Raw genomic sequence first — 24,175 nt, 5'->3', positions numbered from 1 at the left:
TACTCTTTCCGTCTCGCTTTAACAGTCTCAGCTATTTTTTTACACCCGTTTTGTAAAAATGATAATAAATAGTTAAATGAGAGAAATGGTAAAGTAAGAGAGAATAATGTAGATAAGACTCTTCTCTACAATATTATCTCTCTTCCTTTACCATTTCTCCACTTTAACTATTTATTATCATTTTTACAAAACAAATGCACAAAAGTAACTGGAACGGCTAAAGCGGGATAGATGAAGTATCATCTTTAGCTTGCTAATTTTTATTTATTATTCTTTATCATTTAATATTAGTTATAGATTGATTATCTCCCTAGCAGCATATATACATTACTACTACTATGAGATATATTAATATGCAAACTAATTTTAAAGTGTTAATGTACATCCAATCATGTGCTGCCACGTGGCACAAAAAATGCAATATTGTATATAGAAATGTGCAATATACATTTGTAGAAGCTATAGATGAATTTCGGCGCATTGCATTTTTGTTATATGCATATTGCATTTTAGATATAGGTTGTTTATTTGCATTTTATATATAGATAGATTGCATTTATATATAATTTATTTTGCATTGTAGACAATTTATATTAACATCCAAAACTCAAAAACATAAAATGCAATTTGTGTATAACTAAAATGCAATCTACGAAAATGCATTTACAACTTGACAAATGTAAATTGCATTTTTCTGTATACAATATTGCATTTTTCGTGTCACGTGGCAGCATGTGATTGGATGTACGTTAGCACTCTAATTAAGGATGCGCCCTAATGCTCCCGTGCTACTATTATAATATATTTGGCCGCTTTGACTTGTTTGTCGCCGTTTATTATTTTTGTATGGTTGCTTTGGATTGCTTTTAGTTTTTAATGTATGAATAAGTACTATATATTTAATAGTTTTTGTATCATATATGTTTTTTTATTATTGGAGTTTTCCTTAATTAATGATATTTAATGTAAACGTCAAGGACAATGAGCCACTTAACAACTTTTTATAAATTACTACTGTACTAGTATATTTCTTGCGGAGTACATTATTTATTGTTTTGCATATTGTAAACGTAACCTGAAATGAAATTGCAAACCTATTACTTGTATTAAGAAAATTCACAATCGGGAGGAACCAAATTAGCCTAATTGAGTAATCTTGTACAAATATTTAGATCCGATTCATGGGTATACAATATTATCTATTTTATTATAAGGTTGAGGTACGGCAAGTAACTTTAAGAAATTACTGATTATTTTTAATTTGCCACTAAAAACGAAAAGATGAGAGAATAAATATTAAATTTTAAAGTTGCATTTTTAAATGGAGGGATGCGCACTACATACAGATATGCTTCATTGCTACTTAAAATCGAGAGCCTAAAATAAAAACAAATTTTATCAAATAATTCAAACTTTTTCTGAAGTCGAATCTACAAATGATTTAAGTTGTACGCGACTTATATTTTAGTATGGGAGAATACATAAGACGTACTATAAAGTGATGCACAAAATAAAAAAAAATAATTAATAAAATAGAAAAAGTATATAGTGAGCATTAAAAAAGGCAGTCATTATCAAATGGTATTAATGTACTAAGGTTTGTGTTATTTAAGTGGAAATGATTGAAATTTAACATTATATAGATAAATCTTCCAGTTTGTTTTTTAGTCATGAACAATTAATTGATTTGACAACTTCGCGAACATTACATATTACAGTGAGTTAGATTAATTAATGCTAGTACTCCACTATTCAATATTGTATGAGTGTTGTTTGCTAATACTTGCTTATATAATTATCAAGCATTGACAGCTTGTTTCCAATGATAGCACTCTTTAATTTGAATATATGATATATTGTATGTTTTTAATTGGAATTATATAAACCGAATTAATAGTATATCGCATAACATTTGTGTAATTAAATTTGATACAAAGATAATTAAGGTCGGCTCGGCACATGTAATGTCTTTTTATTTCAAATTAGGATAAAAAAAAGATAATGACATTGATTTATTTTGAAAATGGCAGGCCTCCTAATTATGAATTTGAAGGTTATGGCAGGGTGTGCTTCTCCGTATGTATCCCATCCCACTCCTCCTCTACTTGCAAACTCGACAGCTCATCCATCACCATTGTTGATAACATTAATGCACCTATTTTGTGACTGAATCACAAGCACGTTGAACGGCTTCTGCCTCTTCTTCATCTTCATCTGCATGGATTGATTTGCTGCTGAGCTATGTCACCCACCCACCACCTCAACGGAGAATTAATATATAGGCAGCTCAGCTTTGTTTCAGGTCATGTGTAACATGGACTCTTCCATGCTCAATACTATTGAAAACAAAATTATTAGTATTATGATCAAATATGATATCTATAATATGTCCACTAATTAATGAACACCAATTTGTAAATACTATAATTATCTACTTTCCAATGATAAAGCTACAAAGCCACGGATATAAATGCGGGCAACTAATAATTTTAACCCAAATAACTACTTCAAAATAAACCCACTCGCATTAAATTTCTCAAGTAAGCAAAATGGAAGGGCAACTTCAGCTGAGAAGGGTAGGTCACGGACATGAACACCAACACCATGAACATGAACGAGGAACCCAACTCAAGGATTTGCCAAGCCCTCACCTCAAGTGTAAAGAATTGAACAGTTACAAGATTATGTCAGCTACCTCCGCCGCCGTTGGTGGCCGGAGCCGTATTTCACATAGAGATGCTGATGCCATTGAAAGGAAATTGAAGTGATAATAAAGCTTCATAATCTTTTATTGGTCTATATTGTGTAACAAAAATTAAGAGGAGAAATATGATTTGATTGTATATATTAACTGGTTTTCCAATTTGAAACTTTATCTATATAAATTTGTCAAATTTTAAATCTTGTGATATTATTGGAAAAAAATGAAATATTTTGTTCATCGTTACACACACTCATATGTCATATATACATAAATAAACAGTTATACTACTATTATTGACATATGTTTTCCAACACAATGATGCGATATTCAATACTGCAATATTAATTGTTGATAACAATGAACTTGAAAAAATATGAAACGAACATGAGTCTTATAATATCAATAGTAAGAGTGTTACAATTAGATTCTTTAATTATTAGGTGAGCTACATATAAAATATACTATATAATACATTTTCATATTTATATACGTATGTGTATGTAAATCAAGAATCAAAATATTGAATTACAAACATGATTTGATTGAAAGTCTGTTCAAATAGAATTACCCTTAAAGTTCCCGTATAGTCAGATAATAATTTTTCTACTATCTTACTTTTCAATCAAAAGCATTTAATATGATCAAATATAATACTCTACACCAACATCTTACATGTATAAATTTCTCAACAATCTCCATTGTTTCTCATCATCTTCTCAGTCATCAAAACAACCACCAATTCTTCAATTCTAGCCAAACATGTTCGTTTCTCTATATTCTTGCTGCTTTCGCACTATTCTACACCGGCACCACAGCTTATGCACGTGAGCTTTCAATTGTGAGCTATGAGCCCAAAGATCTAACGTGCATCGACAAGCTCATCAATCTATTTGAATCTTGAGTGGACAAGCATGGCAAGATGTACAAAACCCTAGAAGAGAAGTTGCATAGGTTCGAGATTTTTAAGGATAATTTGGAGCACATTGATGAGAGGAATAAGGTTGTTAGCAAGTATTGGCTAGGGTTGAATGAGTTTTGAGCCATGATGAGTTCAAGAAAATGTTTTTAGGTCTCAAATCGGATCAAATTAGCAAGAGGCCGGGTGAGAATATTAAGTATAGGGATGTGCCTAAATCCGTAGATTGAAGGAAGAAAGGAGCCGTCACTCGGGTGAAGAACCAGGGTCAATGTGGTACGTAACATTTAGATTTAAATAGATAAAAATATACAATATGTGTTGATTCAGCATATGAATATGATAATCCTTCAAATTATAAATGCAGGCAGTTGTTGGGCGTTTTCAACCGTGGCTGCAGTGGAAGGGATCAACCAAATTGTGCAGGGAACTTAACTGAGTTGTCTGAGCAAGAGCTGATCGACTTACAACAATGGCTGCAACGGCGGCCTAATGGACTACGCATTCTCCTTTACAGTCTCAAACAAAGGTCTCCATAAGGAAGACGAATACCCTTACCTGATGGAGGAAGGAACTTGTCAACAAAGCAGGGTGATATTATTTTCCTTTTTCTTTAACTTGATGATTTTAATTTTATCAACTGCTAATTTCATTGTAATTTAGGATGAGGCGGAAGTTGATGGGTACCCGGCTAACGACGAAAAGAGCTTCTTGGAACCAACCCCTGAGTGTGGCCATTGATGCTTCTGGGAGAGACTTCCAGTTCTACAGCGGAGTAAGTATCGTTACTGAATGAATGTGTTTAGTACTAGTAATTAATCCACTAATCAATTATATTGATTTGTGTAGGGTGTGTTTGACGGAACCGATCTTGATCATGGAGTGGCACTAGTCGGATATGGCACGAGCAAAGGATTGGAGAAGAATTCTTGGGGGCCAAAATGGGGAGAGAAGGGTTTTATAAGAATGAAGAGAAACATTAATGGGAAGCCAGAGGGGATGTGTGGTATCAACAATTATGTTCTTGTTGATATAAGTATGTTCTTGTTGTCATGTTCAAGCCAAGGAATAACACAATTAATTTCCCTTTCAAATATATTGTGATTCATTTCTAATCTCATGCATATTTGTTTATTTTCAAACTCCCATATTTGGAGCAGTTTTGGTTGCGTCCAATGCTAACAAGAGCAGGACATGTAATAATAATAATTGAGCAATCATAGTAAGGATTTATGCCAAACTTGAATAAAGCGAATCTTGAAGAACAAAGCCAATCATTTGTAAATGTTAATCTTGGAAAATCACATTCCTTTTGAACAGACGGGGAAGCCTCAGATGCTCGAGCTTTCAATCCATCGATCTCTGTATAGGTGTTTTTTTTTCAGGTTTTCTTAGAGGAAAAGCAGTAAAGTAGATGAGCTGTTACCTGACTTTTGATTAGCAGAACCAAGATTCACTTTATCTGTGTATATATATATATATATACAGATGGATGGATGGCATTCCCTTCTAATTAATTGCTTGTCATCAACTTCATCTCATTCTTGATGGAGGTTTGCTGGAACTCACATAATATTCGTCATTTCTTTAGCTTTTCAATATCTGTCCATGTAATAGTGAGTACTAAGTACTAACCTGTTCGTGTTGCGTGTGTGTGGAGCTGAAGGTGGATATGATGCCTGTCCAAGTTGAGGGCACAGAGATGCATATGCATAACAACAGCATTAGTGTGTATATCTTAATTTGGTGATTCAAACACTGTAACAACAAGCTTGGAATCAAGAAAGTACAAGTTAAGGGTATGCAGACCGAAACAAGATACTCAAGGCTGCTCTGCTCTGCTCTGCTCAAAATAATACAGTTGCAAATTCTAGTTTCATCAAATGGACTAAGAAACCAACAACATGTACTATAAGAAAACGCAAAATCACTAAGTCAGAAGAAGATTTAAACTAAAAAATGTTTCTACAACAACAACTCAACTCCACCAGCTGGAATGGCAAAACAAGAACATCAGTTGGGTAAGATCCTAGCTCTACTACATGCATTCCAAACAAGGAATGCCATCTTTCGTCTCTCTCTCTCTCTCTCTCTACTACAAAGTAATATTACAGCAACTCTAATGTCACATAATCTTCATACTCCAAGGAAGCATTTTGCAAAAACTAGTTATTTCCATGGAATGCCCGACATGCCTTGTGTCATGTTGTAAGCACCGGAGCTCAAATTTAGTGGACTTGCAGGTCCACCTGAGGATTCACTGAGAGTTCCTCGTGATGGCGAGCTGCTGGCACCAGCACCACCACCTTGGTTCAATCTTGGAGCTGATGAAGGTTCCACATAATTTTTCGAAACATCCCTTTGGCCATCAGGCAGAAAGCTTCCCACTATAACCTGGACAAAAGGCAAACATGATGTGGGCAAAGATAGATGCAATCGAATCATGGCCGATGTTTTAAGTGCCAGAGGGCATGGGTTTGCCGTTAGACTACCTGAGCTGGGGATGCAGCAACCAATAAACCAGCAACACAACCACCCATAATACTTCCGTCAGGTTGAGCTAAAGTAACACTCAACCCACCAATTCTGCTTTTCTGACCGGCAACTTCAGTTAGCATGAACGATCCAGAGAGGGATAAGATGTCAAACCGACCCTACACAAATTGAATGAGAAAAATTAAACCAAGAACAGTAAAGACCAGAACATATTACATAGTAATATAAAAAATGCCAGTATTGAAAAAAGCTTAAGCAAAACAGTTATGATACGACAGCCTAGCCTAGAATTTGTCTCAATGAAGTGTCAATCAATCACGGAATTCTTTTTGCTCCTAATTTGATTTGAAGTGCAAGAAGTAAATTATAAATTAGATGATAAATCACTAAGAAAAATTATTTTTAAAAAACATTGCAAAAAGTACTACATTTACGCACAAATGGATGAAGTATTAGACCCATTTAGATATTATTGGCATTTTATTAACCAATTATGGATGCAATAGAGTATAACAAGTAAATCCGTGCGAAGAAATATATGTTATTCATACCACATGATTGAAGCTATCTTCAGAAAACAGTGGATACGTTGCAAAATCAAAATACAATAAGACATAAATCCTTAACACAAAACACCCGAAAGAATGAGGAATGCATAATACAGTATAGAATTATGAAAAAGGTAAAAGAAAAGTAGTACCTCAAAGGTGGCAGTTCCACCAGATGTTGCTTGCTGACGAAGCGTTACCATGGATACGGTCCCATTGGCAGAGAGAACACAAACTGCCCTGGGTCCATTCTGGCAAATGGCCATTATCTTCGAAGAGATATCCTGTAAAAAATAATGCTCAAGTTCAGTAACATTTTGAAATGATCTCTTCCAGCTCATTGCATTCATGACTTGCAGAACCACAAAGCACATCATGTATAAGTGAAACAAAAGTGCTGCTCGAGTGATTATAGCAAAAAAAGAGATAGGTCCCCCATCTCCAGTTCCTGGAGGAAAGGAACAGTATAGCACAATGTCCAATTGAAAATTGGCTAGCCTTCATGCCAGCATTCAGTTATTGAAATCAGCTAATCGTATATATTTTAATGCTAGATCAAACTGTGAGAGAATTGACAACAGATACTAGATGTGCTACATGTATGCTTATTGTTGGCATGATACACAACCAGCAAAAGGATATATACAAGTATAATTTAATTGACCAACTTTGATTGGTAATGAAGCGTTAACAAGGGAACGATTCTCAAGAAAACAAATTAATACAGATCAGAAAGAAAAAAGATTGAACACATTTAACCTCTCCAGCATTCACATTGAGAATATGTGGTACGAAACCAATACCAGTTGAACCTGCAAGCATAGTTTCAGTCAGAATTTAATAAACCGAGAATAAGAACAGGAAGTGCATGCTACTAAGAAGAGAAAATGCAATAGGCCAAGAATAAATAATAGAATTAAAAAAGGCTAACATAGAAAAATGGAAACAACAAATTAAGAACAAAAGGGAAATATCACCCCAATAAGACAGCAGAACTACATTGTCAGTTCCCACCTCCCAGTTAAACTAAGATCTTTCCCAAGCATGTTCGATGAATACAAATGCAGAACAATTGAGCACCGATAGAAAAGCTAGAAAATTTCAAAGTAGAACGCACTAGAATAATTTAAGATAGTTGCTGAAAGAAAGATTCTAGATGAAACGTGGGGGCATGCTGGTAAAATTCCCTAAAATTAGAATCTTAGATCCTGGGTTTTGGTTACAATTTTAGATTCAGGAAATCCAAGGTTCCAGCATAGTTGTAAGGCATGCGAAACTATCATGGTTGAATTATACATAAATTAACTGATTCGGATTACTATAATACATCCTACCACAATGAAACGTGAAAGTATAATTGAAATAAGAAAACAGAAGAACCATCAGAATAAATATCAGAGCCACAAATAAGTTGTGGTCCAGTCAAGTAAAGCAACTTATAGCAATCAGAATCTATCATATATAGTATATATTAATTAGTAGTAGTATATTATACACACAGAGAGAGAGAAAAACATGCCCGCACATGGTGCCCGACGTTTTTCTGTACAAGAAAATATTTTATTGCAAAGATTGTTACTTGATCACACCAACACCTATAAATAACATAAACATAGATCAAATTACCTAAAACTTCGGGATGCTGCTTTGCCTTATTCCTCGAACCCCGGGGCCTGCCTCTGGCCTTCTTGGCTGTGGGTGAGCCCGATCCATCAATGGGCGGCAAGCTCTCCATATGCGCTGAATGAGGAACCACGGCACCCGCTGGTGGAGGGGATAAATTCTGCTGCGCATTGGGCTGCTGAGGCAAACCCAATGGAAGGTTCATGCTGCCATCAGGCCCGTACTTCCTTGGTCGGCCCCTCTTCCGTTTCTGCTCAGCAGCAGACTGGCTTATAACTGCAGCGCCGGAGGGGACAGATTGAAATGGAGCAGGTGGCGATACTGGCCTGAATGCGCCGCCCCCATCAGAATTCATAAAGGACATGTGCATTTGCTGGTTCAGCTGCGGTTGCGAAGCTGCTGGGTTCATCGTCGGCGTCGGCGAGCTCATGCTGAACGGCTCCCGGTTGGCCATGGACGTCATAGCTTCAGACGATGACATTTTTTCCACCAAAATCTGAGAATTAGAAATTGGAATGAACAAAAATCCCAGCTTTAACTGAGCTCAAATCCCTTCCCTAAACAGTGATGACATTTCCAGCAATTATCAAATTTATAGGACAGAAGCAGTAATATTTCAAATCAGAAAAAGGAATCCACAACTTCCGAAATCGAAGAAGGAAAAACTAATTTCTCGAAGATTGAATAATAGAAATATAATAATTTGTTCACAAAAACAGGAGAAATGTCTAATTAGTAACGCAAAATTGAAACTTGAAAAAAAGGAGTAGAAATAAAAGAAACGCAGTGAAACAAGTTGAAAAAGGAAACATCTTTTTTGATATAAAATCTCCGAAATTCAGTAGAATTCACCAAACTGACGAACGGATCAAGCAAAAATACCAAAAAACTCTTAAAATTACGCCTCAGCAAACATATACAGTTACTTAAAATACACAATTTCCGACCAAAATACAAATAAAATAACACCCGGAAAATCAGACAAAATTCAGAAAAAATCAACAAAAATAAAGAAAAATCAGGTATATCTTACCAAGAAAATAGGGGATTTTTCTGCAGCACTAGAAAAATAACAAGAGCGAAAAGACGGCGGCAACTAATTTCCCAGGAATTGTAAGTAGAGAAATAAATTAGGGTTTTTGAAGAGAAATGCTTTTCGTAAATAAATATGCCGTTTAATAATATATACTCTGCTAGTATTTTGTTAAATCGTTACCCAAAAATTAAAGCATAGGAAAATCATCATTACGCTGTCGTTTTTAACTTATTACTCAACACCTACTACGCTGTTTTACTAAGCGAGTAGGACCATTTTCCACCTCTCGTTAGTATTTTTTTTTCTTAATAATGATTAATGGAAATTAGTGGGCTATATCTGTGGAATTTGAGCTGGATTACATAGAGTAAATTATAACTAGTTTTCACTATTTTTTACCCAATAAAATAGAGTAAATTTTGGTGATTTATTTTGAATTTTATATTTATGTTACCACGGTGTTTTACTTTTTTTTTTCATTTGGAGGTGGTGGCATATTGGACATTGCACTCTCTTATGTCAATGACTTTGACAAAAAGAACTAGCAAGAATATTATTTAATCTTATTTCTCTCATGAATTTCTTCGTGGATTTTGATCAGTATTTTCCATCTTAATAATGGATGTGGGGACTAGAATTTACAAATTCATGTTATAGTATTTTATCAGTCCCACGCCTCTATATATCTCTACATAATGCATAAAAATAGCGACTGGCAAAGCTACATGTATAGAAAAAAAGGGGGATTACAAAATAAATAAAGATTCCTAAACATCAAGTGTTAACTAAAACATTTATAGTTTGTTTTGTTCTATCCTAGTTTCTCCGCATAAAAACTATTACAAAATTAAACTAAACATATTGTATGAATATACTATCATAACACAAGATGATATTTCAAGACCTGTCTAGCAAGATCAAATGCCCCACTTTGCTTATATATCAGGTGAAGATTGTAAGCTGCTTCGCGACGAAGATCACAGTAGCCTGGCATTTTGATCTTGGTGGCATTTTGATTCTCATACGGGAGCGTTGGAATGGGATAATCCTTTTCGCAGGTGGTCAGTGCCTTCTCGTAGTATTGAGCAGCCAAAGAAACAAGGCCAACATGATGGTACGCCCGAGCAATGTTGTACAATGCCTCCTGCAAGAGAATTTAGAATGTAAAGTCATACTTCGATGGATTTAATAATCTTAACTCGTTCTATCTTATCATCCTTCAGTCGTATCATATGTCATGCCAATCTAAACTACCACCCAAAAAGTAAACTCCCCCTAACATGGGAATTAGAATCTAAAAAGATAGTAGACTGAGAGAGAACTTATAAGAAACAAACCTGACTGTCTCCACAAAGGCGCAAGTTGTTATAGAGGAAAGCGAGCCCTTGTAAGAAAGTCTGGTGCTTGTTTTGAAGTCGGAGGCCAAGGGACAAATTTATCAAGGCGGTTCCTAAAAAAATATTAGGAACATAAATGAATTTCACCTTTTTCTGAAGCAAGCATAAGAAAAACTATCATTTAAACTGATCTTTAATTCTAGGAGGCGAAGATGCATACCTCCACAAAGGTTGATCAAGGGATTGTCAGGCATCAGTTTATAGGCATGCAAGTATTCTCGAGCAGCAGTCTGACGCTGACTGATCATAGTAAACTGGTTATCGGTGATAAGAATAGGTGGTATAGAATCTTTGTGTTTCACTCGCATGGAATGAAGGAGTTTGTTGCGTCTTGATAGTTGATTCATTCTGAATATGTGATGAACAGACTTGAGGAAGCAAAATAAAAATTGTATCTTGCATGAAATTCAATAATCTAATTTTCACCGACTATTACCTGAGTATTACTTTGTAGCAGTGATTCCAATCAGAAAAACTGTAAGGGTCTCGACTAACAAAGTCACGTACTAAATCCCACCCGTGTGCAGGATCAGCAATTAAAGCTTCTAATTCTACAAGCGTAAAAGGTCACGAAACACATTAGACCTTTTAAGAGTTATTGTTATTTTATGAAAACACAACAAAATTTGTACAGGCAAAGATGAGCATAGCGTATAAAAGAGGAAAATTTCAACAAACAAAACTTACGAGCTCCAATAGTCCGAAGCTCCTTCTTTATTTGAACAGGTAATGCATCCAGTTTTAAGCTGATTTTCACAATCCCTAGTGCACTCGAATACCTTCTCAATGAAGATAATGACTTGCATAACTACAAAAATACAAATTACAAAGAATATCAGACTGTAATCAAGAAGTTTGATCCGTTTAATAAAAGGTGGTTCCTGTGCAATGTCATGGGATCATGGATAGGTGTTGTGTTCGTTTGTACATGGTCGTGTTGAGGGTGTGTGATAAGCATATAAGATAGGAAGCCCTAACTTAACCCAAAACCATGGTCAAAGGTAAAGGGTTGACTCCCTATTATATGCTATTCCACACTTTCGTGTGAAACCGATGTGGGATCGTATCAATCCATCCCTCTTTTAAACCGGACGTCCACGGACGGCACACGCCACGGGCCCACCATCCGCTTTACGGCCCTTTTTCCTTTCGGGCCCACGTTTTTTTCGGTGGCACCCCTTGGTCACACCTACGGGTAGCCCCTTTCCGTAGGACATCCGGATCCACGTTCACCGCACCAAATTGATAAACATATAAGATAGGAAGCCCTAACTTAACCCAAAACCATGGTCAAAGGTAAAGGGTTGACTCCCTATTAAATGCTATTCCACACTTTCGTGTGAAACCGATGTGGGATCGTATCAATCCATCCCTCTTTTAAACCGGACGTCCATGGACGGCACACGCCACGGGCCCACCATCCGCTTTACGTCCCTTTTTCCTTTCGGGCCCACGTTTTTTTTCGGTGGCACCCCTTGGTCACACCTACGGGTAGCCCCTTTCCGTAGGACATCCGGATCCACGTTCACCGCACCAAATTGATAAGCATATAAGATAGGAAGCCCTAACTTAACCCAAAACCATGGTCAAAGGTAAAGGGTTGACTCCCTATTATATGCTATTCCACACTTTCGTGTGAAACCGATGTGGGATCGTATCACCACTGCTTTGTCTTTATGACCAAGATGAATGTGGCATATTCCAGCTTTTGTTATTAAATCAAGTGACATCTATTCTCCAGTAGTATACACCTTTTGTGTGTGTTCAATATGCTCAAGAGCCCTAGCATACTTATCGTTCTCCATCAGAACTGACACCAAGAGATCAACTACACCTATATTAGCAGCATCCTTATGGCGCTTAAGACTTTCCTCCAGCATACAAACACTCGCTCATGTTGTTTGCATTTTTGGTACAGCTGAAACCGAGAATGAAGAATTAAGCAAAGTGTTTCAGTTAATAGAAGGAAAAAAAAAACAGAACATAACAGTTTATAGGATATAACAGGATAGTTAAGGAGAGATGAAAATTATCGAAAGTGGGTAGTAAAAATATTAATTAATCCTGAATCTTTCAAGTTGTTACCAAAAGTGGGGAATCTAAGAATGTGTATTGTGCTGATCCTAAGGAGATCAGTCTCATAAGCCATAACAAGTGACATGTACATCAACGAGACACGTCTAAACATATTAGGTTTCCCAGCAGATGAGACACAGATATTACTGAGGATGACACACTATTAATGTGGTTCATCATTGCATCATGGTACCCATTGGCAAGATTTTCTAGTTCTCTACTTTGATGTTTTGTTTATCAAGGAATCGTATGCAATGAGCGCATACAAGAGCAGGATAAAAAACCTAATCACCACACAAATTCAACTGCAAATTGGTGAGTAATATACTCCATGCTTCATTTATTAATCAAAACATGCACTACAAGGGGATGGCAAACAATCTAAAGGACATTATGTAACCTGTGCCGCTTTCTGCAGAAATTCGATATTATCGGGACAGAGGCGAGCAATTTGTTCATAGGACTCAGCTGCTTTTTGATACTTTTCGAGCTCAACATAGAGCATAGCACGGGTTGAATGAAGATTAATATCTTCTGGATCTGCTACTATTGCTTTGTTGAGGCAGTAATAGGCCTGCTTTTTGTCCTCGTACTCTCTACAAATGATAACAAGTGTAGAATATTATTCTGGTATCATTTTAGTCCATCCAATTAGTGTAATGATGACACATTATGAACACGTTCTAAACATGGAAGTAATCAATAATCAGGTGATGGTTCTATTAAGTTCAAACAATTAAATTTAGCTCTCTCTTCAACATGAATATGAGATTTTTTTATATCACTAAGCATTAAAAGCCACCTTAACAAAAGTCTGACTTCTAAACTAAGAGCCATCTTGATTCTTAAGATTGAAAAAAAAGTTATGCAATGGGACAGAGCTAATACAGGACGGATAGCTTTGCTTAAACACATGAGTTCCAGGTCTAATGCAAATTTAAATTTATTAGTATAAGATAATCAGAAGTACGTCAAAAGGGCAGCATTTCAGTCCAATTCAAGAAAAAAAACAGACAAACAACAAGCAAACAAAGAGTTTTCTCGAAAAAAAACAAGCAAACAAAGAGGTCTGACATCATAAGGATATACCATAAGATAAAAGTGAATGTTTTAAAAGTTACAACTAACCTAAAAATATAATCATACATGTCCAACCAAGTGGTATTACCTAATAACATAAAGAAGAGAACAAAGAGGCATCATACATTGATTTCGCAAGAAGAAGTTTCCACAAAGAAGCATCCTTCGGATTCAAATGTGCAGCAATCATGTAGAAAATCATTGCTCTCTTATTATCATCCATCGCAGAATATATCAGACCAAGTGTATGAAATGGATCTGATAGATTTGGGGCAAGACGAATTACTTCATGCAACAGACAAATGGCCTACATTACATGACTGGTTAGAAAAAACATTTGCAGTACTTTTTAATTGAAATAGAGCATCAAAAGTATTATATTAAAACATAGAGTTGATGTTCCACATGTCAAAAATAGAAATGACAATAGGCATGGAAAGATTCATTGCTCATACAAAATTCTTTTTATTGCATAAGCCATCTGAAGACAAATGAGAAAAAATTGTTTGTGACGTAGACATACCTTGTCAAAGTAACCTTGTGCATAATGAAGTGTAGCATCACCAAGTTTTCTAGTCACTTCAGGGTTCAATTTGTTTTTTGTTCCCTTCCTCCTTCCTCTTCGCCTCTCCTAAGTTAGGCACCAACCACAGCGTGTAAATAATGCATCTAATTAAATGACCTCAAACAACTAAAATGCACATTACAAAGAAAAATATCATAATTAACAAATGATAGATATAAAAAATTCCAACAAAATTACTACTACACCTTACAAAAGCTATTTAATTGAACACATAACCATCAAAGTTCCAAATGCATAAGAGAAACATTTTCTACACAATAGTCCTTGATAATTTCACATTTAATTAAATTCACACAGACTTTAAATTAACTTGAACCTCCAACATATCGTAATTACCAGTAACCATATATACAACTCCAGACTAAGGAATTATCACAGGAAAATGAATCAAAGAACTCTAAAATCAAGATACCAAATTAGAACCCATAACAAACGACGCATACTAACCTTCCTCGACCTCCTCCTCCTCTTCCTAACACCAAAGTTCATAGCCTCCTCAATTTCCTCACGGGTCGCTCCAGCATTCTCCTCCTCTTGTCTCAATCTCTTAGCCTGTGTTTCAATGCAATCCCGGTGCAAATACAAAAGTCAATAAATACATCAATTTTGCTGAGTTTTACAAAGTATAAAATTACACAAAAGCATAAAAAAGCAACGGAATACCTCTCATTCTCGTGAGGAGCTGGGTGTTTCTTCGCTGCCAAAGCCTGGTATTGGTCCTCAATCTGCTGGAAAACCTCGTAAAGCGGCACACGCGAGGAGTCTTCGCCCTCGACGACGAGAGGGGGTCCATTTCGCCTTCGAATTGAAAATTGTAGTCTTCTTCTCTCTCCGATTCTCCATCTTCAGAAACCTCGGTGGTTTCTCCATCTTCCTCTTTCCCTTCATCCTCTCGCAAATCTAGCTCCTCTATCATGTCCAGAGCCAAACAACTTTCAGCCCCCTTACCTGCCGAAGGAGGAGTTCCGCTGCTCTGAACCTCCATAAGTATGGAACTTAACTGCTTCAATTATATATACTACCTGATTAATAAGCCCAAATTGATTGAGATTATTTCATAAATCGTAAATGAATTCAAATACATCATCTCAAGCTCTAACTATGTCGTCCCAGCTCCTTACAGTGTCATTTTGGATCAGCCGAATAGGGTAAAATAAATCAAAGACTGGATTTTTTTCCTTAATCCTGTGCGTGTTTGGATAATAATCCATAAATAGGCTAGCATATAAACCAAAGTGCTAACTAAACAAATAAATATTGGTTGAATGGGTGCCTCTCTGGCAGTTGCAAATTCAGAATCAGCATATTCATTCATAGTAACAGAAAGGAGAAGTAAATCATTGAATTAAATTTAATCCATACTTTACAACAAAATTCAATATTATAGAATATCAACACAATAGAAAAGAAAAGCGGAGCTGGATTCACGACTTAGAAAGATGTGAAACGCACCTGAGAGAGAGAGAGAGAGAGAGAGAGCTGGATTACGACGGCGAGGGTACCCAATTATTAAAAAATCAAGCCAGCAAATACTAAATACTCCTAGTAAATACAAATCAAGCCAGCAGCTGCAAAACAATAATCCATTCTTCAAGTTTACATAGCCTAAACACATATGCACTACAAATCAATAATGGAACAGAAATGATAATCAATAATCCATATATAGCAAAACGGAACACAAATATGACGATTGAAGACATCTGTGCTAAAAATCAATATATTATACCTTGAAGTGGGCGAGCAGGTGGCCGGCGGCGACGGGAGCGGCAGCAACCCGGCGTCTGGCAGTATTAAGCAGCACGACCGGCGATCTCCGGACTCAGATGATTGAGAAATTGTATAATCCCTAAACTCAAACTGACTTCAAATTTAATTCAAACGCTCAATACTGGTTACTAAAAATTCGATTGACGATGATCTAAAAGACTAGCACTTGTAATTCTAACAATGGTTTGATTTTTTGTTTTATATTGTATTTTCCGGAACACATTTTCTTTTAAATATTTTATTAAGAAAGGATAAATGTACATAAATATTACTAATAATATATAGTAATAATAACATTTTCTTTAAATATTTAAAATTTATTGAATTTAATTAAAGTTTGTTTTGTTATTTAATTGTACTCCTATAATATATAGTAATGATACAAAAGAAATGATATAAAAATTTTATGTTACATCGTAACATGATTTTGAGCTTGATTCGAATTAGTTATACAATTTTTTTTGAAATGTTGCAAAATGATTAATATGAAATTTATTTTAAATAGTTAATTTTATAAATTGATTTTTAATATGAAATGTTAATCCCATCAAATAATACTTTGTTGGGTTTTGGGTAAACAGATACTCAATAATTGTGAAATATCGTAACCCCAATCCGATATCTGAAAAATTGGGTTTATGCCTATCAGGTATTCATTATCCGAAAATTTTTAGATCAGGTTATGATTATCCGATGTCTGATATCCAAATTATCAGTCATAAATATATTTCTGTTTGGATAAAATATATGGGCTTCATTTGTTGGCGCCCCAGTGAATTAATTCTGATTAACTATAATCATATTCAATTGTATTTTGTCTATAATTATTATTGTGCAAGAAGCCAATTTAATTTTTTATGCTGGACTTTGTTTTCTGTTTTAGAAAATTGTGTTTTATATGGTGGTTGGCTTGGGATCTTTTATGCACTTTTTTCTTATTGTATGTTGGCAGTTTATATCCCGGCAATAGAAAATCTAAGTCATTATTAAATTATAGTTCTATTTCCGTTCAAAAATAATTAAAATCTTAATTGTGGATAATACAAGTTTTAATTTAAATTAATAAAATAAAAGAAATATAGATAAAAAAGTGATTGTTATTAATAGGGAATGGGTCTCACCTCAACAAATAGAAAAAAAAACATGCTAAAAATAGACAAAACTAATTTTGGTGAACGATCCAAAAAAAATAATTATTTTTCATAGATAAAACTAGTAAGTAAAGATAGAATATATTAGTGGTTCAAACAATTTATAACTAGATAAGCAAAATTAACAATGATTCATTTTAAAGTACAACAATTGGACAGCATAATTTGAAGTGAGTAGAATTTAAAGAAGGCCAATTTGTTTGCAATTCTCGATAGAATCAACAAGAGTTTCTCTCAACGTCCTATATTCCCAACCAAGTCCTTGTAGTTTCTGTGAACTCACTTGTGGCACGCCCCTGCCTTGTTTGAAACTGCCAAAACACATGCAATTAAGTTGTTAAGTATTTGACAATTAACACACTGAAAGAATTTTAGTATAATTACCTTTTGGGATAGTTATGGTGTGGATAAATCTCCTTTAAGTCTTGCACCAAATCCTCATTTTTTATCATATGAGAAGTGCATATGTATCGACCTTGGGCGTTAGGTCTCTCGTATACTAATTTCATAGCTTCGGCTACATCACGTACATCTACTATTACACGCAAATTGTTTTCCATTGCTTCGTCGTCCCCTCCTACCAAAAAAGAAATATATTAATTAGTAAGATAACAACATTTTAAATTTTTGACTCAACTAGCAGTAAAATACTATATACCTTTGAACAAGTCAAGTAAGATGAAAGTGCTAGCGTTTGGAGTATGTTGGAGCATGGGGCCGAGGATGATGCCGGGGCAAATGGAAACCAAGTCGAGCCCATTTGTCTCTGCATAGGCCCACGCCTCAGCCTCAGCTGCTATTTTGGAGAAACAATACCAATTCTATATGGAGTACAAAAGTTTAAGGGATGATCGGTTAAGTTAGATCGTAAAACAAGCTAAGGCATATAATATAGTAATATAATAGAATTCTCACATTAGTGTTCCGGCAGAATTCCTTGTCGGACCAACAAGCCTCGTCCAACACCTTGTCCTTAGGGAAACTAGGGTTTATCACGACCGCAACAAACGACGAGACGAGCACCACTCGTCCAGCCTTGGCTTCGGAGCATGCTTTGAGCACATTCAGAGTGCCTTTCACGGCAGGCTCAACTATATCAACCTACACCAATTATATATATATATATATATAGTCAAATTTTAAGCTTATCCTAATTAACTAAGCAACTTACCAACTTCGTATTCAATCGATTATTTGAATTTTGGTTATTAAAATCTACTAATCTATCTGAAATACCCTTGGTCAAAATCAAATCGAAATATTTAAATTAACATAATGAATTTATTTAAAGTAGAAAATCACCAATTTATTCAAAGATTAATTTTGGAAATCAGAATTAGCGATCCAATTAAATATTGAAAGAATTCGTAATTAAAGAAAGCAGATAAAAATAATGAAACCTCGGGGTTGGGGCCGGAAGTAGTAGCAGGGCTAGCAACATGGAAAACACCATCACACCCTTTAACAGCTGTAAGAATTGAATCAAAATCGAACAAATCTGCCTTGAAGAGTTTGAGCTTCTCAGCTGCATTTTCAAGCTTCAACAAATGCCCATTTTTCTCATCGCCTAATTACACCATTATTATATATATACTTAAATCATCACATTATAGTAGTACATATATATATATATGACAGATCTAGAGAGAGAGTACCTGGATTTCTGACAGTGCCGTGAACGGTGTAGCCGTTAGAGAGAAGAAGCTTGATGAGCCACGATGCCACGTAGCCTCCAGCTCCGGTCACACAAACACTCTTCTTCTTACCATTTTCTGCCATTTTCACAGTTAGATCAAACTACCACAGCTCACTGCTTCTGTTTCAAGTTTGAACTATGAGTATTATTAATTTATCAATCATTTATAATGGTGCACACTATAACTGCTTAATAGTATTTTTTTTGTCTCAGCACTCCTCCGTTGACTTTATGTTGGCATGCCGAGTTTGACCATCTTTTCCACGTGTCTATGTCTGATTTTGGGCCAACTTTTAAGTTATGGAAAGCTTAAGTTATTATAGCCCAAAAACCTTCAACAAATATAAAACTTTGGCCCAATAATAAAATAGGCAGACTTCAAGAGCCAAGTAAGACTTATTAGTAATGTTCATCACCTTCTTCTTGTTTATGAGTTCATGGATAACAAAAGCCTCACATATTCTTATACGGTAAATAGTGATGAAGTGTTTTAATTCTCTCTCTTTACACTAACTTGAGATATTTTCTGTTTACGGAAAGGAAACAACGGGTGGATATAATATTTGGGTCAACAAAGGGGATTGCATTTTTGCAGGAGGAGTACCACACAACCTTCATACATCGAGACATCAACAATCACTTCCAAGCTAAGATTGCGGATTTTGGTTTGGCGAGGCTTCTCCCTGAGAATCAGACACATACCTTTGCAGGCACATTGTAAGTGTTGCCTCATGTTCATCACTCTTATCTGATTTATTTGTGTATATAATATATATACATGAACATGATTAGGGAGGGGGTATACAGCACCGGAATACGCCATCTATGGCTTCGGAATTGTGATGCTCGAAATCATCCCAGATTCCACCTTTGATTACTTACTTAAAGAGGAAAATTAAATACTCAAATTAACACAATACATTTGAGCATGGTCCTAATTAATTATGTATGCAGGCATGGAAGTTATACGAGAGAGACATGCACCAAAACCTAGCTGACGTGGCGTTGAACTCCAACGAATGAATATCAAGTGGAAGAAGTGAAAAAATTGGTGGAAATTGCTATGTTGTGCGTACAGTTAACGCCTTTGTCGAGGCCAACCATGTCTCAATTAGTTATTTTCATGCTTGCCGGCGATGGATCGGTTAGGCTGCAGAGGGCTGTTCGAACATCGTCTTTCAGTTATCAAGTTGGAGTTCAAATTGATAATGGCACCTTGCTTTCTACACAAGAATCTGCCTCAGAGTAAAATATAATTTCGTAAATAAATTAATTTCATGCTTTGCAGTTTTCTCATTTACTTTGCTCACCATGTATCAATATACTATATATATGTTTTATAATTGTTTAGATAAGATACTATATAAATATATAGTATGTATTAGTTTGGCGATTTGTGTTGGATAATTTTAGCTAAACTACCATTTTTATTTGCCTTATAATGTATTAAACACAAATATATGTCTTAATCATCCAAAGGAAAGACAAAACGTTGTACACAGTCAAAGCACACCATTTAACGAACAAAATTTGTAATAACCTCAAATCTAAGAACTACCACATACCAGTATAAACCGCACACATTTAACTAAAGAGTGTAATAGTAAACATATATATACCTATACTCTCCAAAATCTAAAATCTAATAGTTGTAAGAACCACTGCATTATCTAAGAATGTATTTTTGTTGACATGTTCTTTGCCATGCAAATATTTGATATACAAGTCAATGCAAGTACAATTATTCAAACCAAGCGTACAACGTGTTTAAACAGCATAATTTCTTATTGGTCATGAATTGACAAGACCTTTTTTCTTGTAATTCTCAATAGAATCAGCAAGAGTTTCTTTCAATGGATTATATTTCCATCCAAGTCCCTGCAGTTTTTCCGAACTCAACTGCGGCAGCTCCTTACCTTCTTTGAACCTACAATCAATGGAAAAATTATTCAAATTTTTTATCGTGCTTTACCATAATTTAAGCGTGATAAGTGAAGTTTATTACCTCTTGGGATAGTCATAGTTAGGATAGATTTCCTTAACTGTTTGGACCAAATCCTCAGTGTTGATCATGTGAGAAGTGCATAGGTATCGACCTTGAGCTTGAGGTGTCTCGTATACTAGTTTGATTGCTTCAGCCACGTCGCGTACATCTACTATTGCACGTACATGGTTCTCTGTTACCTCATACCCCTCTATCGAATCAAATTGTATTCATATCAGATTATGGTAAAATTAGAATAAGTTGGTTCATACTTGCCATTAAGTAATATTAATGTTAAATACATCTAAATATTGTGGCTCCCTTTCCATAGACTAGTATGGTTGAGCAATGGCAAATCAACAAAATAGATTCCTACACGATTGCTGGTTTTGTTTAGGTTGGCCAATTATATAATTGAACAAATATTTCTTAGCATAGTCAAACAAAACGTGTAAAAATTGTATGAAAAATATGTAATACCTTTCAATAACTTTAGGAGGAATAAATTGCTGGAATTTGGTGTACGCTGCAGCATTGGGCGCACGGTGATCAAGTCGAGCCCATTGGGCTCTGCATATTTTCGAGCCTCAGACTCGGCTGCTGTTTTTGAGTAGTAATACCAATTCTGCACGCAAAAAGTAATTCAATTGAATATAATAATATAGGATTATTAATAATCATCAAAAGGAGTATGTATATGCTGAAGTTTTACAGTGAGTAGATCAAAATTAAATGAAATTCAAAAAAGAGGGAGGCTTGAATTTAAAATAAAAGTTTTTACATTAGTTCTCCTGCAGTATTCTGTATCCGACCAACAACTCTCATCCAAAACTTTACCCTTAGGCCAATTGGGGTTCATGACAACCGCAACACACGACTCGACACGACACACGTTTGCCTCCAAGCATGCTTTTAGGACATTGAGAGTGCCGGCTCAACAATTTCCACCTAATAATATATATGTATTTGTAATTAAGATGCCTTTAAATTTAATGTTGCAAATAATAATACGGAGTAATCAAGATTTTTAGTGTAGTAGTAGTATTTTTGAGTGTAAGGAGGGAGAGACCTCAGGAAGAAGCAGGGCTGGAAAAGACCATTACACCCTTTTCAGGACTGCGGCGAGAATGGAGTCAAAATCCAGTAAGTCTGCTTTGAAGAGTCTCAGCTGCATTCTCAAAGCTCAGGAAATGGCCATTTTTTCTCATCCTCTGCATTAGATATATATAAATGACTCTTACAACTTAATTAGGGTTCGATTAAAAGTAGTATATTATAGAGACAGAAGTAACCGGGATTTCTGACGGTGTAGCCTTGAGAGAGAAGCTTGATGAGCCAAGATGCCACGTAACCTCCGGCACGGTTACATAAACACTCATACCTTTCTCTGCCATTTTGTTTCTCTATCTCTCATAGAGCAGCATACTAGTAATAAGAATAATAATAATAAAAACAATCATCAGATATTCTCTTTTTATTCAGACAGACAGAGATCCTACTTATTTGTTTCATCTCCAAGTTTTTAATTATCAATATATAGTTCACAATAAGCCTATAATCTAAAATGCAATTTATATTGAAATCGAGCCATTATCGTTAAAAATAGATATACCTTGCTTGTATTTGAAATTGGAAAGAAGTGGGCGTTTTGGCCCATTTATATTAGAATGTAGTATTGGCATGTTTTGAAACCCAACACAATTGCACACTGTTTTGAAGCCCAAACATAAATACCCATCTTTGTCATTGAAAAATACTCCTAATAAATAAAAAATGTATCCTAACCTAAATGGAAATGGATTGTATTTCAAATATCAAGGAATGGATTGTCACATCCGAATATATTATTGCAAAAACACAGTCATCCATTCCCAGCCAATTAAATGTTTCATTCCTCCATCTTTCTCACAAACCACCACGCCCTCGCCTTCTTCCCTTCCTTTTGTCGGAATGCAGCACCGCCGCACGTCATCTTCCAAGATTGCTAATTGTACGATGCCATACAAGAGAAGAGGTGGTTGGAAAGTTATCCAATCATCTCCGCGGCGAAATGTGCCTCAGTATTAAGCTCTGAGCCAACCAAGGTACACCAATATACATAACATGAATATCCACAACAAACTTCTCAAAAATGGTTCCCAACCAAAATACAAAAAATATGTTGTTGGTTCCTTAGATAAGCTGGCATACACAAATGCTTCATTAGTAATCACAATAATACCCGAGATTATGTGTCACTAATTTTCTTTTTGCAATAAGACACAACAATCATCTTTATATTAAGAATTAAATCTGATCCGTCTATCTTTATGCCATTTTTTATAATATGCACAACTTCAACTTCTTCCTTCTTCTTATTCTACTATATTGGAGTATTATTATTATCATGATTATGCTTTTCGCCGATGATACCTCAAAGTATACTGATTAATGAAACACTTTTTTTATTGAAAACAAACTAGCTCCAGAATCTAGAACGAGAGTCCTAGAAAAATAAATAGAATATATTTTTTCTATTACCAATAAATTCATAATCTAGAATAAATATAAAAAGGGCTTGAATCATTTTGGATGAAGGTGAGACACCTACCTTATAGCTTAATTTATAGTACAAATGATACTGCGAAGCCCCATATTTTACCATAATAATCATCATAAATATATAACTTCGTGCATATTTAATCTTGAATCTTTTTAACGATAACAAAAACATACTAATATACTATTACGACCAAAAAGATTAATTATTTTGTCTAATAACAGTAAGTGGGTCTTTTGGATCAAAGTATTTTGTCTAATAACAGTAAGTGGGTCTTTTGGAGTATAAAGTGAATTCAGGTGGTCCTATCCTATAAGTTAACCAACTACTAACTACTATATCTTTGACAACTGGATTAAACGTTCCTTAATTAAATTATTAAAAACCTATACTTTTATTTTCTTAAAAGTATATATATCCCAACTGTCTTACAAGCACTTTATCTATGGTGCTAAGAAAACTCCAGAAGACTCCAACTGTCCAACTGATTTGCAAATTATGTCTATAAATTAGGTATCAAACAAACTTCATTTTTGCTCACACACTCTATCATTTTGTTTTTTAATACTCCAT

At 35.2% G+C, this 24,175-nt stretch overlaps 2 protein-coding genes and 3 pseudogenes across 5 annotated transcripts; 1 reads left to right on the top strand and 4 right to left on the bottom strand.

Annotated features, from left to right (window-relative positions):
• The first annotated feature begins 2,549 nt into the window (after positions 1–2,549).
• LOC121765568 lies at positions 2,550–5,034 on the top strand (annotated as a pseudogene).
• A 493-nt stretch (positions 5,035–5,527) lies between these two features.
• LOC121763245 (AT-hook motif nuclear-localized protein 10-like) lies at positions 5,528–9,482 on the bottom strand. Of its 4 annotated transcripts, none has more exons than XM_042159202.1 (6): positions 9,321–9,482; positions 8,291–8,844; positions 7,424–7,476; positions 6,817–6,948; positions 6,113–6,274; positions 5,528–6,014 (listed from the first exon to the last, which is right to left on the bottom strand). In XM_042159202.1, the coding sequence occupies exons 2-6, from the start codon at positions 8,766–8,768 to the stop codon at positions 5,790–5,792; spliced, it is 1,050 nt and encodes a 349-aa protein (XP_042015136.1). In that variant the 5' UTR covers positions 8,769–8,844; positions 9,321–9,482; the 3' UTR covers positions 5,528–5,789. The 4 variants fall into 4 exon arrangements, with proteins under 4 accessions (XP_042015136.1, XP_042015137.1, XP_042015134.1 ...); XM_042159203.1 differs by having other exon boundaries at positions 8,291–8,752; XM_042159200.1 differs by having other exon boundaries at positions 8,291–8,783; positions 9,321–9,481.
• Positions 9,483–10,029: 547 nt separating this feature from the next.
• LOC121765567 lies at positions 10,030–15,777 on the bottom strand (annotated as a pseudogene).
• Positions 15,778–17,415: 1,638 nt separating this feature from the next.
• On the bottom strand, positions 17,416–19,207 carry LOC121763846 (cinnamoyl-CoA reductase 1-like). Its single transcript, XM_042159936.1, has 6 exons — positions 19,039–19,207; positions 18,784–18,950; positions 18,299–18,484; positions 18,042–18,204; positions 17,768–17,960; positions 17,416–17,694 (listed from the first exon to the last, which is right to left on the bottom strand). The coding sequence occupies exons 1-6, from the start codon at positions 19,160–19,162 to the stop codon at positions 17,565–17,567; spliced, it is 963 nt and encodes a 320-aa protein (XP_042015870.1). The 5' UTR covers positions 19,163–19,207; the 3' UTR covers positions 17,416–17,564.
• A 1,663-nt stretch (positions 19,208–20,870) lies between these two features.
• LOC121765564 lies at positions 20,871–22,801 on the bottom strand (annotated as a pseudogene).
• Between the last annotated feature and the right edge of the window lie 1,374 nt (positions 22,802–24,175).

Source organism: Salvia splendens, chromosome 14 (genome assembly GCF_004379255.2).
Source record: "Salvia splendens isolate huo1 chromosome 14, SspV2, whole genome shotgun sequence".
In the NCBI taxonomy this organism is placed as follows: Eukaryota; Viridiplantae; Streptophyta; class Magnoliopsida; order Lamiales; family Lamiaceae; genus Salvia; species Salvia splendens.
This window is presented reverse-complemented; position numbering and strand designations above follow the sequence as displayed.